The sequence below is a fragment of the Ursus americanus genome, chromosome 26 (assembly GCF_024610735.1).
Source record: "Ursus americanus isolate L20-20 chromosome 26, mUrsAme1.1.p, whole genome shotgun sequence".
Taxonomy (NCBI): domain Eukaryota; kingdom Metazoa; phylum Chordata; class Mammalia; order Carnivora; family Ursidae; genus Ursus; species Ursus americanus.
In genome coordinates this window covers 35,921,572-35,937,622 of record NC_142152.1, presented here as the reverse complement: position 1 = coordinate 35,937,622, position 16,051 = coordinate 35,921,572, and the positions used below count along the sequence as shown (strand labels likewise).

The 16,051-nt window shown below is 36.7% G+C and overlaps 1 protein-coding gene across 2 annotated transcripts in view; it reads right to left on the bottom strand.

Annotated features, from left to right (window-relative positions):
• The window catches only part of PPP4R4 (protein phosphatase 4 regulatory subunit 4), a 101,825-nt gene that overhangs the window by 54,474 nt on the left and 31,300 nt on the right, over positions 1-16,051 (bottom strand). For both annotated transcript variants that reach the window (XM_045815792.2, XM_087856198.1), the window contains one exon: positions 13,547-13,649. In XM_045815792.2, coding sequence (XP_045671748.2) covers positions 13,547-13,649 — 103 coding nt within the window. The remainder of the gene's footprint in view (positions 1-13,546; positions 13,650-16,051) is intronic.

Here is a 16,051-nt window from a genome sequence, read left to right as displayed (position 1 = left end):
GGAAGCAGCACTGAAAAGTGGCAAATGTCTATAAGCAAGTGGAAGTAGGGCTTTCTTTCTTGTAGTCTATCCTAATCTAGCCCCTTCTAATCTTTCTCTTAAAGTAGCCCGATGAAGATCTAATTCTGATAGTATAATTATAACTTCATTCATAACTATTTATTAAGCATCACACAAGGTATTCTGGGAAATTGGATAAAAGTCAAATATTGTGCCCCTACCTTTGAGGGACTCCTCTTGCTTCTATATATTCAAACATTCAACAAATATTTAGTGACATTCAAGGCACTATGCCAGGTGCTGGAGACTTAGCAATGAGCAGGGCTAGCATTGTACCTGTTAATACTGTAGTTAAAACTGTGGTAAGAGCTAAGGATGAGGGGCGCCTGGGTGGCACAGCAGTTAAGCGTCTGCCTTCGGCTCAGGGCGTGATCCTGGCGTTATGGGATCGAGCCCCACATCAGGCTCCTCCACTATGAGCCTGCTTCTTCCTCTCCCACTCCCCCTGCTTGTGTTCCCTCTCTCGCTGGCTGTCTCTATCTCTGTCGAATAAATAAATAAAATCTTTAAAAAAAAAAAGAGCTAAGGATGAGAAGCACAGATGGTATAAGAACATCTAACAGGTGACCTGATTTCTGAGAGGGGATCACTGAGGAGTGACAACTGACTTGTAAGAAAAGAAAGAGATAATCAGACAAAAGTTGGGATAAAGAGAGGTAAGAAAGCAAGAAGAGTAAGAAAGCAAGCACTCCCGGCACTGAGAAGTAAAAAGGTGCATGGTAGATTCAGAAACTCAAAGATCAGTGTGCCTAGAACACAGAGTGAGAGGAGGGGCTGACGCTAGTAAAGTAGAAAGAGCCCCAATTATGTAGGGCCTTAGCCTCAATTATGTAGGGCCTCTCTAGCATTCAGCAAATTATAGTCTTAAATGCTTTGAAATAGCATGCTGACTATTAAGATGAAAATGAGTCAGAAAGTAGTAAGATAGGGTGGAATGGGAGGGAGGTGGTGGGCAGGGATCACTTGCGAAACTATCACCCTCATCCAAGCAAACCATCATAGTAGCTTGGACGAGGGTGGAGCTGGTGTGGTTGGAGAGAGGTGGGTGGATTCAACAGAATATTGAAGACATAACATAAACAGGACTGCATAAGCGAGTAGTGAAAGAAGAGATGGTATCAAGGATGACTCCCAAAATTCCTCCTTGAAAACCAGGGGGATAACAGTGTTACACATTAGGACAGGGGACACTGGAGGAACCCCAGGTGGTGAGGGGAAATGGCAGGAGCTGAGTATTGGACTTGTTAACTCTGAGAGGCTTTTGAAGCATCCAAGTAGGGATTACAAAAAGAAAATTAGCACATACAGATCCGTTGCTCTGAAAGGTTGCTGTGAATAAGAGAATTTACATAGGATAGGTACAACTTATATAGATAATTATAAAGACTTGAGTGTAGATTAGATTGCATACACAGAAAACAGGCTGAAAGTGGAGATCTGCTAACTGTAACATAATTTCACCCCCACAAAATAAGGGGACTGAAGAACTCAAAGTTTAAAGAAAGAGACCCAACACAAATGTTTTGGCGGGATATTTAAAGTGTAAGATTATTCCTAACACGTCACTAGAAAACAATCGTTTTGTGTGGTATAAGGGTGATGGCAGGTCGTGGTGGAAAGGTATATGCAGGTATACAAACAGAAACATTTTGGGTTAATATCATTCCAAGATTAAACCAAGAAGAATAAAATAAAAGGAAAGAGAACTTCGTAATGGCAGACTAGATCATTCTAATCAGCTCTCCTGATGACGATAATTAGTAAAAAACCGGACAAAACACAAAATTCATCTGCATAAAGGCATATGGAAACTAAAAAGGCTACCCATCCAAAACTAAAAAGTTACCCATCCTAGATTACTCATCACTGGAATAATTACCCACCCAAGATCTAAGAGACAATGGCATTCCAGAAAGGTAAGCATGTAATTTGGGGCCTGTTTTTCCTCTGCGGTCACTTGATAATCCTAGAAAAGGTTCCTGAGAGGCTAAGAGCTTAAGTGACTTTTTTGAGTCTTGTGGAGGCCCCAGTGGGACAGGCCCCCTGGGATAGGATAAGGATGATCCTGAAGCAGACTGGCATTTGAAGGACGAGTAGCTCAGCTTCAAACCATCCAATGCCGGACACTGGATTAACTGAGACTTTATTGTTAGTGCAGGTAAGTGGCTCTCAGAAGAAAACATATTCCTTTCTAGAGGAAGATATCACACTGAGGCTCAATCTATTTCTACAAACAATTTATCAAATACAAGATCAAACACACAATCAATAATATGCAGATACATGAAGAGATAAGATTATATGAATGAGAACCCGAAGCAGAAAACAGAAATACACCAAAAAGCACTCCGGTTATCTGACACATATGTGGTTCAAGGGGACGTGGCCGATTTTTAAAAGAGCTAATTAGAAATTCTAGACCAGAAAAGTATAATAATCAAATTCAGATCAGATGCAAATGAATTGGTAAACTGAACTATGGGTCAGGATAAATCACTTGGACTGAGTCACAAAGAGAAAAGAATGGACAAGAAGGTAAAAGACATAGAAGATACCATGAAAAGGTCTAATATTTGCAAAATTCGAGTCATAGAAGAACAGAGAGAGGATTAGGCAGAAGCATATTAGAAAAATGTCTGAAAAGATAATGGTCAGGGTTTTTAATGTAAATATTCTAATAAGTGTATAGATTTTTTGCATGTATCTAATGACTAATGAGACTGAGCCCTTTTCTTATGCATACTGGCCATCCGCAAATCTTCTTTGGTGAAGTATCTGTTCAAATTTTTTGCCCATTTTTTAAAATTAGGGTCCTCCCCCCCTTAATCTTGAGTTTGGAGAGTTGTGTATCCTGAACACATATCCTTTATCAGATATGTGATCCATGAGTATTTTCTCCCATTCTAGGTCTTCTCTTTTTATTCTCTTAACAGTGTCTTCTGAAGAGCAGAAGCTTAAAATTTTCATGAGGTCAAACGTATCAATTTTTTCTTCTATGGATCATGCTTATAGTGTCATATGTAAGAAACCTCTGACTGACCCAAGATCACAAAGATTTTGTTTTCTTCTAGAAGTTTTTACAATTTTAGTGTTTAACAGTTAGGTTTATGATCTATTTTGAATTAAATTTTTGTCCATGGTGTGAGGTATGGACTTTTTCCCCAATTAACCCAGTGTCGTTTCTTGAGAAGACTAGACTCTCTACACTGAGTCTTTGCACCTCTACTGAAATTCACTGGCAATGCATACATGGGATTTGTTCTTCCTCTGTATGTGTCCTACTGATTTAACTTTATATAATTATCACATACTCTTAATTGCTGTAGGTGTATAATATGCCTCAAAATCAGGCAGCAAAAGTCCTCCAACTTTGCTTCTCTTTTTCAAAGTTGTTTTGGCTATTTTTGGTCCTGTGTATTTTCACGTGCATCTTAGAATTAGCTTGTCATTTCCTACCAAAAACAAATAAATAAAACAAAAACCTAACCTGCTGGAATTTTTATTATTTTACATTAAATATATAGATTGATATGAGAAGAACTGACATTTTAACAATATGGAGTCTTCTGATCCATGAACATGGTGTTTCCATTCACTTAGTTCTTACATTATTTCTCTCAGCAATGTTCTACAGTTTTCGGTATACAGTTTTTACATATCATTTATCACACTGATCCCCAGGTATTACATACTTTAATGCTACTGTGATAGTTTAAGAAAAACTTCAATGTCCAGTTGTTTGCTGCTAGTGTAGAAATACAATTGATTTGTATATTGATCTTGTATCCTCCAAACTTACTATACTCATTTAGTTCTACTATTTTTCTTTCGTAGATTCCATCATAGATAATGATGTTATTATTTAAAAAAAAAAGACCATAATTACTTCTTTCTCTGCAATGTGAGTGCCTTTCATTAAATTTGTTGCCATACTACATTGCCCAAAATGTCCAGTATAACATTGAACAAGGTGGTAAGAGTGGACACTCTTGGCTTATTCCTGATCTTAGGGGAAAGCATTCAGTCTTTCACCTTTAAGTATAATGTTACCTATACATTTTTCAGAGAAATCTTCTCTCTATCCCTAGTTTGCTGAGTTTTGTTTCATTTTGTTTTGTTTTTCAGGAATGAGGGTTAGATTTTTATCAATGCTTTTCCTAAATCTACTGAAAGGATTGAATGGTGGTGTATTTTTTCATTTTTTCCTTTTTTTAGTTTGTTGATATAACTCACACCGATTCATTTTTGAATTTTGAACCAACTCTAAATTCCTGAGATAAATCCCAACTGGTCATGATGTATTATCCTTTTATTATGTTGCTGAATTTTATTTGCTGTTTTTCAGATGTTTGCATGTAAGCTCATGAGGGTTATGCATCTATAGTTTTTTGGTCTTGTAATGTCTATGTCTCATTTGGGTATCAGGGTAATGTTGGCCTCATAGGATGACTTATTCTTACTTCCTCTATTTTCTGAAGACTTTGTGCAGAACTGTTACTTCATTTACATTTACCCAAATTTTTACCATTTCTGGTGCTCTTTATTTCTTCAGGTAAATTCAACGTCCATCTCTTATCACATTACTTTTGCCTAAAAAACTTCCCTTAGCATTTCTTGTAGAATAAGTCTGGTACAAAAATCCTTTTGATTTCTATTTGCCTAAAGAAAATAGCATTTTGCTTTCATTCTTGAAAGATATTTTCACTGGATGCAGATTTCTTGCTGACATTTTTTTCTTGCTTTTAGTACTTCTAACATTCCACGGTCCTCTAATCTGCATTATTTCTGACCAGAAGTCTGCTTTACTCTCACCTTTATTCCTGTGTTTGTAATGTTTCTTTCATCTCTGGCTGCTCCCAAGATTGTTTCTTGCTTTATTATTTTTAATATATTCAGCAGTATGATCATGATGTGCCTAGGGGTGCATGTGTTTGTGTGTTTATTGTTGTTCATTAACTTCAGAAAAGTCTTGGCCATCATTTCTTCAAATAGTTCTTCTTCCCTGTTCTCTCTTTTCTCATTCTGAGACTCCAACTGCACATATATTAGATCACTTGACATTGTCTCAAAGCCATTTGATGCTCTCTCCTATTTTTTCACTCTGTTTTACCTTTGTGTTTCAGTTTGGATACTTTCTACCTACAAGTTCACTGATTCTTTCCCCATCTGTGTCCAAACTGCTGATAAGCCCATTGAAGGAAGGCTTCATCTCTGATGTCATCCTTTTTATTTCTAGCATTTTCAGCTGATCATTTTATAGCTTCCATTTCTCTGCTGAAATTCCCTCTATGTCCATGAAGATCAGTCTGAGGAAATGGGCCGTGTTGTGTTCCCGTCCCCAGGCAGCAGCAAACCTGCATCAGCAAGGGAGAGTCTCTCCAGTCTCCTGTCCTGCAAGGCAAGGAGGCTTGTGGAAAACAGCCTCCTAGTGGGTGCAAAGTTCCCTTGTGTCTGGAGCTCCAAGTTATTCTAAACTGATAAGCTAGCCCACAATCAACCTTTAAAAACTTGTCACAATTTTGGCTGATTGTTTTCTAACAACCTTATGTGGTGGCCAGTTCTTCCTCCTATATTCCATCAAAAGTCAGTGTCCCTGTACCCCATCTTTCCTCAGAGGGGCTGTTGCTCTTCTGAATTCAGCTTTCTTGGTTGCCAATCCATATGGTGATGACTATATGGATTCTGTGACTAACCTACTGTTGTTAGGACAGGAGTAATGTTTTCTTGCACATTTCAACATCCTAAGTAGAAGTGGAACTGACTGCTTTGTTTTTGAGCCCTGAATAGTCCTTCCTCCTTTATAAGCTTAACTAAACATTTAAAAGAATGCTTGCTGTACTTTATCTAGAACTTCCAGATGTTCTAATTTGAGAAACTTCTAGGATATTTGGTTTGCCACTGCCAAAAGGTTAGTTAATCCATAAAGTTTTAATCAAACATTACATATCTGTATTACAGTATAGTATGTAAATATTTTCTAGGTTTTATACCTTTCCAAGGATTGTGAATAAAAATATGTACAAATGACCCTAAATATCACTCAAATGCCTTAAATCAGAAGCAATATTCAAGTAGTAACAGTGGTCCCACTATCACAGAAATAAAGGATTTCTTAATTAAGAATTTTAAAAGTTCTAGTTTATTTTTATGGTAATCAAGGTAAAAATAGCAAATGAATGACTAAGAAACTCATGTGAGAACACCAGTCTCCAACAGAATTTACTGAAAGGCAATATTTTTAGGTTTATTAGGAATATTAGCTAATACAACATTTTTTATATGCTCAGAAAAACTATATACTCAGTAAATGCTTCCACTGAATATAATTACTGTGAAATAATTAATGAAGTTAATCTATTTTATCCTTAAGCACAAATAGATAAAAAGACACAACATAAACATTATTCTCAAAATGTGTGTGGGTCAACGTACTTTTATTTTTGAACTATAAACCGCAGAAGAAAGAGTAATTTGTATCGTCTGCTCATGTTCCCTAATTCCTTTGGTTAATACTCCCTCTCTCTTTTTTCTTTCTTTTTTTTTTTAAGTGAACTAAAAAAAATGTTATGTAATTTTATGCTTCCTAGCCCACAAAACCTCCTAGTAAGGTCAATTCTAACCCTGATGGTTGTTTCCCATTAGCTTACATTTTAGGCATTATTTCATTCTCTTCCTTTACATTAGAGTGTCCCTAAATGCTTAGCCTGTCAATGCACTACCACGCTGTGCACTTTTTAGGACCTGTAGGGTGTCTGGAACACCATGTTCTGTTTATTATGTACAAATGTGTTGCTTTCACAAAATCCTTTTGCTTTTCTCAGGACGTAACTTTTAACTTATCCCAGAAAACATCACCTACAGTGAGGAAGACAAGTACTTTTACTTTTGAGCTTTTAGTAAATCAAAGAAAAAAGCAATTTGTATCACCTGTTTATGCTCTTTCTTTTAGTTAAGACTATTTCTCTTTTTCTTGGTGACCTGCACAAAATCAGTTATGTAATTTCATGCTTCCTAGAAAGCTCCCAACAAAATATTCAGTCAAACACTGAATTTTTTAAGCCTGGATCTTCTCAACCGTGAAATGAGAATAAATACATTCTGTAGAGTTGTGATGAGATGTTTAAAAGGGTGTGATAAAGCAGTGAGCACAGTACCTGGCCCACAGAAAGTGTTTCTTACGTTATGTATGATTGGTTAACCACACATCTGTACCACTTGAAATAAGACTTTAAAACTAAGTAAAGCTAAGCTTTTTATTCACATATATCTATACATACACAGTAAAGGTTTTCTTTAAAAATCTGAAAATGAAATCTTTTTTTAAAAAAATTCCACCTATATTCAGTAGATATAAAATACTCGAATAATCACATTGGCAGAAACTTATAATATTTTTCTATTATTTCCATTAATGAAAATAATGCCATGTAAAATTAATAAAAGTAAAACGAATGAAGTTTTTCAGAATCAGACTGGTAGACCACATCTGCTCATCTCAAATGACTAAACTGCATATTGACTGATTATGTCTCTTTTATTCTTTCCTTATTACGCATCTTTCTCCCACTCCCCAGAAAAGGTGTCTCTAGGACCATAAATCAGCATCATATCACTCCACTGATATTCTGTTTTTACTTCTCATCCAGGAATGTCATCAGTGGATCAGGCCAATGTGTCATTGGTCTTTTAGGCAGACGCTTACGGTCTCAAAATACTAAGTTCAATCAATGCCCATTTTTAAATCATGGCTGAGTGCCTATTATTTGCCAAGCACTGTTCTAGGTTCTGGGGATACTGTGATCAATGCAACCATCAGAGATTCCACCCTTAAGGCAGAAAGAGAAAAGAATGGTAAGGGATGAGTTCAGAAAACTAAACAAGGTCCCTTAAGGGCATGGTAAGGAGTTTTATTCTATCTGAAACGGAAAGTTACTTTTATTAGTTTCTTGTGGCTGTAATAAATTACAATAAACTGAGTGGCTTAAAACAACAGAAATGTAGTCTCTCGGGGCGCCTGGGTGGCTCAGTCATTAAGCCTCTGCCTTCGGCTCAGGGCGTGATCCCGGAGCCCTGGGATCGAGCCCCACATCAGGCTCATCTGCTGGGAGCCTGCTTCTCCTTCTCCCACTCCCCCTGCTTGTGTTCCCTCTCTAGCTGGCTGTCTCTCTGTCAAATAAATAAATAAAATCTTAAAAAAAAGAAAAAGAAAAAGAAATGTAGCCTCTCACAGTTCTGAAGGCCATAAGTCCTAAACCAGCATTAATTATCCAAGACCAAAATGCTGGCAAGGCCACGCTCCTTCTGGAGGCACGAGGGTAGAATCCATTCCTTGCTCTTGCAGCTTCTAGTGGTTGCTGGTATTCTTTGTCTTGTGGCCACATCACTCCAGTCTCTGCCTCCTTCTTCACATGGCCTTCTCCTCCTCTATGCCTGGGTCAAATCTACTTCTGCTTTCCTCTTGTAAGGATACATGTGATGACATTTAGGACCTACCCAGACAATCCAGGATAATCTTCCTCTCTCCAGACCCTTAACTACGTCTGCAACAACTCTTTTTCTAAATAAGGGAACATGTATAGGTCCCAAGGATCAGGACCTGATCTCTTTGGGAAGCTGTATCTTGCCTGCCACGCCACTTGAGTAATTTTCATGCAAGAAGATATTACCAATGCTTTTAAAAGATCTCTCTGAAGAAAAAAAAAAAGAGATAACTATCATGATGATGGAGGTATTAATTAACTTGATTCTGGTACTCATTTCACAATGTATAAATATATTATATCATTATGTTGTACACTTTATACACAATTTTTTTTTTCAAAAAAACTGTAGACCGTTCCTTAATAAATAAAAGATCTCTCTGGCTGAGTGGGCTCATAGGGGGCAAAGGAGAAACGACAGGTCCAGCAAGGAGGCTGTTGTGTAACCAGAGAGAGATGGCTAAGGCTGGAGAAGTAAAATGATACATTATGTATCTGCTGCAGTCATGATCAGCTAATGAGGAGGCTGCAAAATAGCTAAGAGGGAGGACACAGGAGCCAGACTTCCTTTTCAAACCCAATTATGCCACTTGCTAGCTCTGTGACCTTTGGCAAGTTATTCAACTAAATTGTTTCTTCCTCTATCCAGGGACCCTTATAGAACTGCCGTGAGCCTTCAAAAAATAAAAATGCACAAAGCGTTTCACAGTGCCTGACACATAGTAAGACCTCAACAAATGTTAGGTATATTTATTTTCATCTATTCCGACATTGTACATTTTCTAATATATCATTTTATGTCACTGATGTGAGGTTCCCAAAATAAGTGGAAACACAATAGAATTCAATAACTCAACAGGCAGAGACATTTTTCACAATTAATTATAAAAGGAGTCACTAATGTTACATGGTGTAATTCTATTACTACCACTTCAAATTTTATAAAGGACCATTGTATATTAGAAATTTATCTTGACAGTCAAAGTCTTTCACTTCTAGCTAACTAGAAGTTCAAGTCAAATATTGAAATCTAACATCTAAGATCCCAATTTATTATATTGTGGAAAAGAATTCAAACTTAATCAATAAAGCCCACAGGAAAAAAATTATTTCTTTTTCAAAAGATACCCTAAGATGAAGTCATAGAACATGAATATATTTTAACAACTATATTTAAAAGTGTCTCCAATCTAGGAAATTTAAGTTGGAGGTCAAAATATTTCCTTTCTAGACTCTTATTTAAACTTAACCTTGAGATGAATGACCTGATAGCATTATCATTCATTGTACACTTCGGATAAAATTTACAAGTGAATTGTAGAAATACTATGGATTAGCTCAATTCTAATCCTGACTCTGTTTCCGACGTTTTTAATCTTGAATTCCTTCATCTCTAAGACAGTGAAAATGGCAGCCCATTTTAAAAGCCGTTGTTCAGTGAATATATTATTGTAAAGATGAAATGCAAATGTGATACAACAACAACAAAAAAATAAAAATATCACTGGTGAAACTTTATACTGCATAAGGCCAGGAAGAGCTTCCTGATCACCGTGTCTGATGCTCTTTAAGGTGAAGATAAGCTAAAGGGCGAGCTCTAAAAGCTGCTTATCCTACTCTTGTGAATGTGCTAATAATCTCAGGAATGATTAGTTTCTTACACACAGAATATTTATTGTTCATATCTTTAAACTCTCCAGAAGTAAACCACCCACAGAAGATTAGTACGTACGCAAACTATTGCTCCCCGTGGATTTAATAAACCACCAACCAAGACACTCAAAACCAGCAGAACCAAACATGCTCAAGCCAGAAACCTGGAAGACAGCTCTCACTTCCCACATCCAATTCATAGGAGTTCTTCATTTCGCCTCGGTAACTGTATCTCTCATCCAGCCACTACTCCCCTGTGTCCCAGCTGGCTGGCCTAACCCAAGCCACCTTCACATATCACAAGGACAAGGGCTGTACTTTCCTAATTGTCCCGCTCCAAGGCACTCGCCACACTATTATCAAAATGATCATTGTAAAAGGTAAATGGGATAAGCCACTGCTCTGCTCAACGGCTTTCCACTGTCCTAAGACAGAACCCCTCTTGCGTGCTCTGTCATTGCCCATCTCTCTAACCTCTTTTCCAGTCACACTCCACCCCTGCCTGCTGCATTCCAACCACACATGCCTCATCCAGTTCAATCAGCTCTTTCATCTAAGAGAGCTCTCTGCTACTTCCTCTGCCTGGACCACTCACTCCTGACTCTTCAAATGGCTGCTTCCCCCCATGCCTTTGGTTTTCAGCTCCTCAAAGAGGCTTTTCCTTGACCTCCCAAGGCACAGCAGGTAAGCCTGCCCCTCTATCCTGTTCTTCAAGTCACTTGTTTCATGTCTGTTTCCCCTACTCTGGACTGGACCCTCTTTGAGGGCAAGTTCTCTGTTTTGTTCACCTCTATCTTCTCACTGCTTACAACAGCGCCTGGCTCAGTCAACATTCAGGAATGAATGGGAATGCCATCACGACTAAATGCTCACTTTGGAATATAAGATTGGTTTTTTTATATGTATAAAATCAACTAAGGAATTATGGCCATAGCAAAAGAGAACAGAGTGGCTATGTGTGATTTTTGTCACAGTTTTACCACTTGAATGTAACCATTCAGAGAAGCAAGGCAGAACTGGGGGTGCTAACTATGAGTACCAATAAATCTTCATAATATCTGAACACGGTGATTGAAAAATGATTTGCATATAATATAGGTTTTATCATTTGAAATGGAGTTGCTTAAATGTTTAGCTGCCTGCATTATATTTTAAACCCTCTATAAAAGTCATTATTATTACCCCCATAAAGTCTTTCCAATATACTTAATTCTTCACTATTTTTACACAAAGTCAGAATCACACAATTAAATACTCTCCGATGATTGTTCTTTAATTGTTTCCCATAGTCTCTAGGCCATCCTGACATAGAATCTAATCTGGAACGGTCTTCTACCCTTTTGGTATCTTTTTTAGGACAAGACAGGATAAATTAGAGTCCCAAATAAATAGGTGTTTGTTGATGAATGAAATCTTTCAACACTAAATAAAGGCTTTCTTAGTACATATTCATTAGTAGACATTTTCTTTATATCCATTTATTCAGTTAACCTTCTATATTATGGATTAACTTTAATTACCTTAAAAGCTTATTAAAATCTTATCTTCCATAACTCAGTTATATAGTTTTAGCAAATACATTTGATTCTTTGTATAAATATGCTGTACGTATGAGTGTATAATATTCTTTATACATGCCCATAAAATTAAGATTTTTCAGGAGTTATTACTTAATTGACTTTCTTGTGAACTCATTAACAAAGGGATTTTTTCAAAATAATTTTGTAACCTCTAAAGGCCACTATTCTCCACCCTTCATCTTTTATTCGCGCTTTAAGAAAGTGCGGATGCTCATTAGGCTGTCCGTGAACCAGATTCCGCCTGCTCAACACAGCACGTATAGCACGCTTGGTATTTTTAGCTCTAAATCGAATTCACTTACCTACAATAACTCCTTAGTCAAGGGGACCTAACCACTTGTTCCCTTCTGCTATCATTTAACTGGCATTTCCAGGTGTCGTGCCAAGAAGCTTAGGTCAGTTACTATCACTGAAATTGAATGTGATAGTGGAGACTTCATTCCATTGAAAATACAGCATGATTCCGGGAAAAATAGCTATGAAAAACTTTCGAATCACATGCAAAGCCAAAATAAACATTTTCTCAATTCACTATTATAACCAGTAAAAAGAAATTCATAATGCCTGCACAGAAATGTGGGCATCCTGGAAAAATACCATGCTATACCCTTGACCTAAATCATAGTGACAGAACCATGACGCATATGCCTAAAAATGAAACTCAAGAGCACACTAATAATTATAGTATTTTAAACACATATAAAGTAATAAAAAATTATGAACAAGCTATAACCAACCAGAAAGCCAAAGCAAAGTATACAAAACTCACTATCAGCAAACATAGTCCCCACTAGTATGTACCCTCCCTGACCCTAAATAGTAAGTAAGTTCCCTGAGGACCCACAGGCTTTTGTCCGTTTTGCTCATTCAAGTTCTTACAAATAAGAACAACACTTTGCACACAGCCACAGATAAATAACAAATACTATGTATCAAATATTTAATATTCTATATTAATAATCAGTCAATATTAAATAGCCAAATAAAAGAATGTTCTCATAAATCAAAGATCTTTGTTTAAAGCAGGAAAACTAATTCCAAAGGAATCCAGGTAGAAATAAGTAAATATCAAACTAAAACTGTGATGGCTACAATTCAATCTTTATTTGGTGATTCTTTAGAAGTCTTCAGAAGGTGATTATTAGGAATATTAATTAAATTTTATTATCAGTGTTATAGAAATATCATTAATATAAATTTAAGTCAACAGAATACCAAATAAGATAGCTATGATTTCGTAAGACTAATGAAGATTTTTTTTTTTGAGCTACTGAAAAGCTAACTTTATTAAGTAAAATGTCTTGGGCCACCTGGGCGGTGCAGCCGACGAAGTGTCCAACTCTTGGTTTAGGCTCAGGTCGTGATCTCAGGGTCGTCTGATCGAGCCCCGCGTAGGGCTCCACACTTGGCAAGAAGTCTGCTCAAGACTCTCTCTCCTTCTCCTTCTGCCCCTCCTCTCTCCTCCCTCCCCCCATGCGTGCACGAGCTCTCTCTCTAAAATACATCTTTTTTTAAAAAATAAATAAATAAAATGTCTCTACTGAGAAAATAACTAAAGAAACAACTACAAATTAAATTCTGGATTTTCCCATTTTCATCAGCTAATTTTCCTAAATATTTCCATTATAATTCAAAATGTGTACCATAATACTTCCTCCACTCCACAATTACGTACAAAAGATCAGTCATCCAAAACTCTGAAATCTCCTCCTAATAATGACAATGTGCTACTGGAAAAATGGTAAATTCAAATCTTATTTTGTACCAACTTACTCTAACTTTCGGCAAGACTCTCCGAAGTGTCTCAGCAGGATTCTGTCGCATCAAAAATGGAAGATTTGCAATCACACTTGTTCCTTGGATATCTTGGCCAGCACTTACAAAGAAAACACAAATTTAGAATTTGTCATTACAAGCTGAGTGCCTAGTTTACAACTATAAAAAGCAGGGATTAATCTGCTTTTAATGATAAATGCTCAGACATCTGACAAAGTTTTAAACTTTACACATCATTTAGATATAAAAATAAAACCAGACTGAAATTTCATTAAGTAAATCTTATAACAAATGCAGGAAGATATTAACTATGCTTACACTAAAATAAGATTCTCTATATACATGTCTTATGTCTGAAAGTCTCAAGGCAATTTTTAAATACTTCTTTTAAAACTCTACCTCATTTTTTTTCCTGTGATCTGCCAGTTTCCTGTACTTTAAAAAAAAATATAGATGTTGTAAAATTTCACTATGGTAAAATATTAATAACCATAACAACAGCAGGGACAGCAACAAAATCAAGTACCACAGAATCATACAACTTTCTTCTGGTATAATGAAACCACTGTTGTACTAGCTGGACTCTCAAAGTTGCTAGAAACTTCTTTAAGATATACTCAAAGGTCGGTGAGGTATATTTACAAGGTACCTTTTTGATATAACATTCATTAGGTCAGTAAGACTTACAATAATCTCAGTGACACTCTAGAGGCCTAACTACCTTGTAATAGGTGTTCAGATTCTTCTCAAAAACTATTGCCACACAGAAAAGTCTTTATTTGAAAGCAGTAGATAAGCAACATGGGCACATACTTGAAACATATATTAAAAAGATGCTAGTCAATGTGGTACCACCTCAGATGGAAATTCTACTTTTTCTTAACTGATACCAATTTAACTGTTAATTGCCGACACAATACTATTTATTTTAATTAAAATTATTTTTATCACTTCAAATAAAACTTTTGTGATTATCTGTACATAAGATCTTAACATGGTTTCTTTAAGAATTTCTTAAGGTATTGCATTTATTGGCTGCAGAGTTTAATAAGTTCTATTAATAAGAAGCATATCCTGATTCTAAATGGAGCTGCCCCATTGTGAAGAAAGGCTTTTCCCCTGTTGCAATATGGCAGTGAAATATAGGTCAGTACAATCATTTCACATCCTTGACACTCTCAATGTGAATACTTGAAAAGACAAAACCAAAAAGGAAATGAGAAGAGAGTGAAAGAAGGGACCCATGCCAAGATGGGAAGAAGATCAAAAAAAGGGAAATTAAAGTTGCATATACCATAGGTGGCCCTTGAACAACATGAGGTTAGGGGTGCCATCCCCCCCCACAGTCAAAAACCTGCATGTAACTTTCCACTCCCCCAGAACATAACTACTATTGATCGAAAGCCTAACTGATAACATAGTCAACTAACACATATTTTGTATACATATCATATACTGTAATCTTACAAATAAAGTAAGCTAAAGAAAATAAAATGCTATGAATAAATTCATAAGAGAAAAATACATGTACAGTACTATAATGTATTTGCTGGAAAAAATTCCATATAAGTCAACCTGTGCAGTTCAAACATGTGTTGTTCAAGGATCAACTGTACTTCTAGTGGGTCAAATGGTGGCCCTCCATAAGATACGTCCGCATCCTAATTCCGGAACCTGGGAACGTTCTATTAATTTGACAATGGATCTTGAGACCAAGAGATCATCCTGGCTTATCCAAGTAGGCTATAAACCCAATAACAAGCGTCCTTCAAAGAGACACTCAAGGAAGAAGACAGACCAAACAGAAGAAGGGAATCTGATCACAGAGCAGAGATGGGAACAATGCCGCCCAGGGAATGCCAACCCTCACCAGAAGCTGGAAGAGGCAAAGAACAGATTCCCCCTTAGAGTCCTGCTGACACCTTCACTTCCACTTGGTGATACTGACTTCAGACTTCCGGCCTCCAAAACAGTGAGAGAATAAACTTCTGTTGTTTTAGGCCATCCAGATAGTGGTGATCTCCCACGGCAGCCACAGGAAACACACCACTAAAGAACTGGGAGAGAAGAGAAATATCTGAGAAAGTAATGTTTCATAAGACAATTCCTGGCCCAGAGCAGAGGTTCAGTGTCTCTTGAAAGGATGGATGAATGGATGACTCATTAGATGAACTGATGCCAGGAATATTTAATATTGAACAGAACATTGGTGAATTTGATTCACTAATTTTGCAATTAGGCAAAAAAACAACATGGTATTAGAAATCTAATAGATGTGAAGACCAAATGTTGCACTGAGGAAACATAAAAACAAACAGAAAACAAAAAATAAATGGCAGATTTAAGCACAAAATATCAGTAATTACATAAAATGTAAAAGTCTAAATTCAATTAAAGGACAGGAATTGGCAGAGTGGATTTAAAAACATGACTCAACTAAATGCAGCCTACAAGAAACTAATCGCAAATACAGTAATAGCAGCAGGTTGAAAATAAAGGACA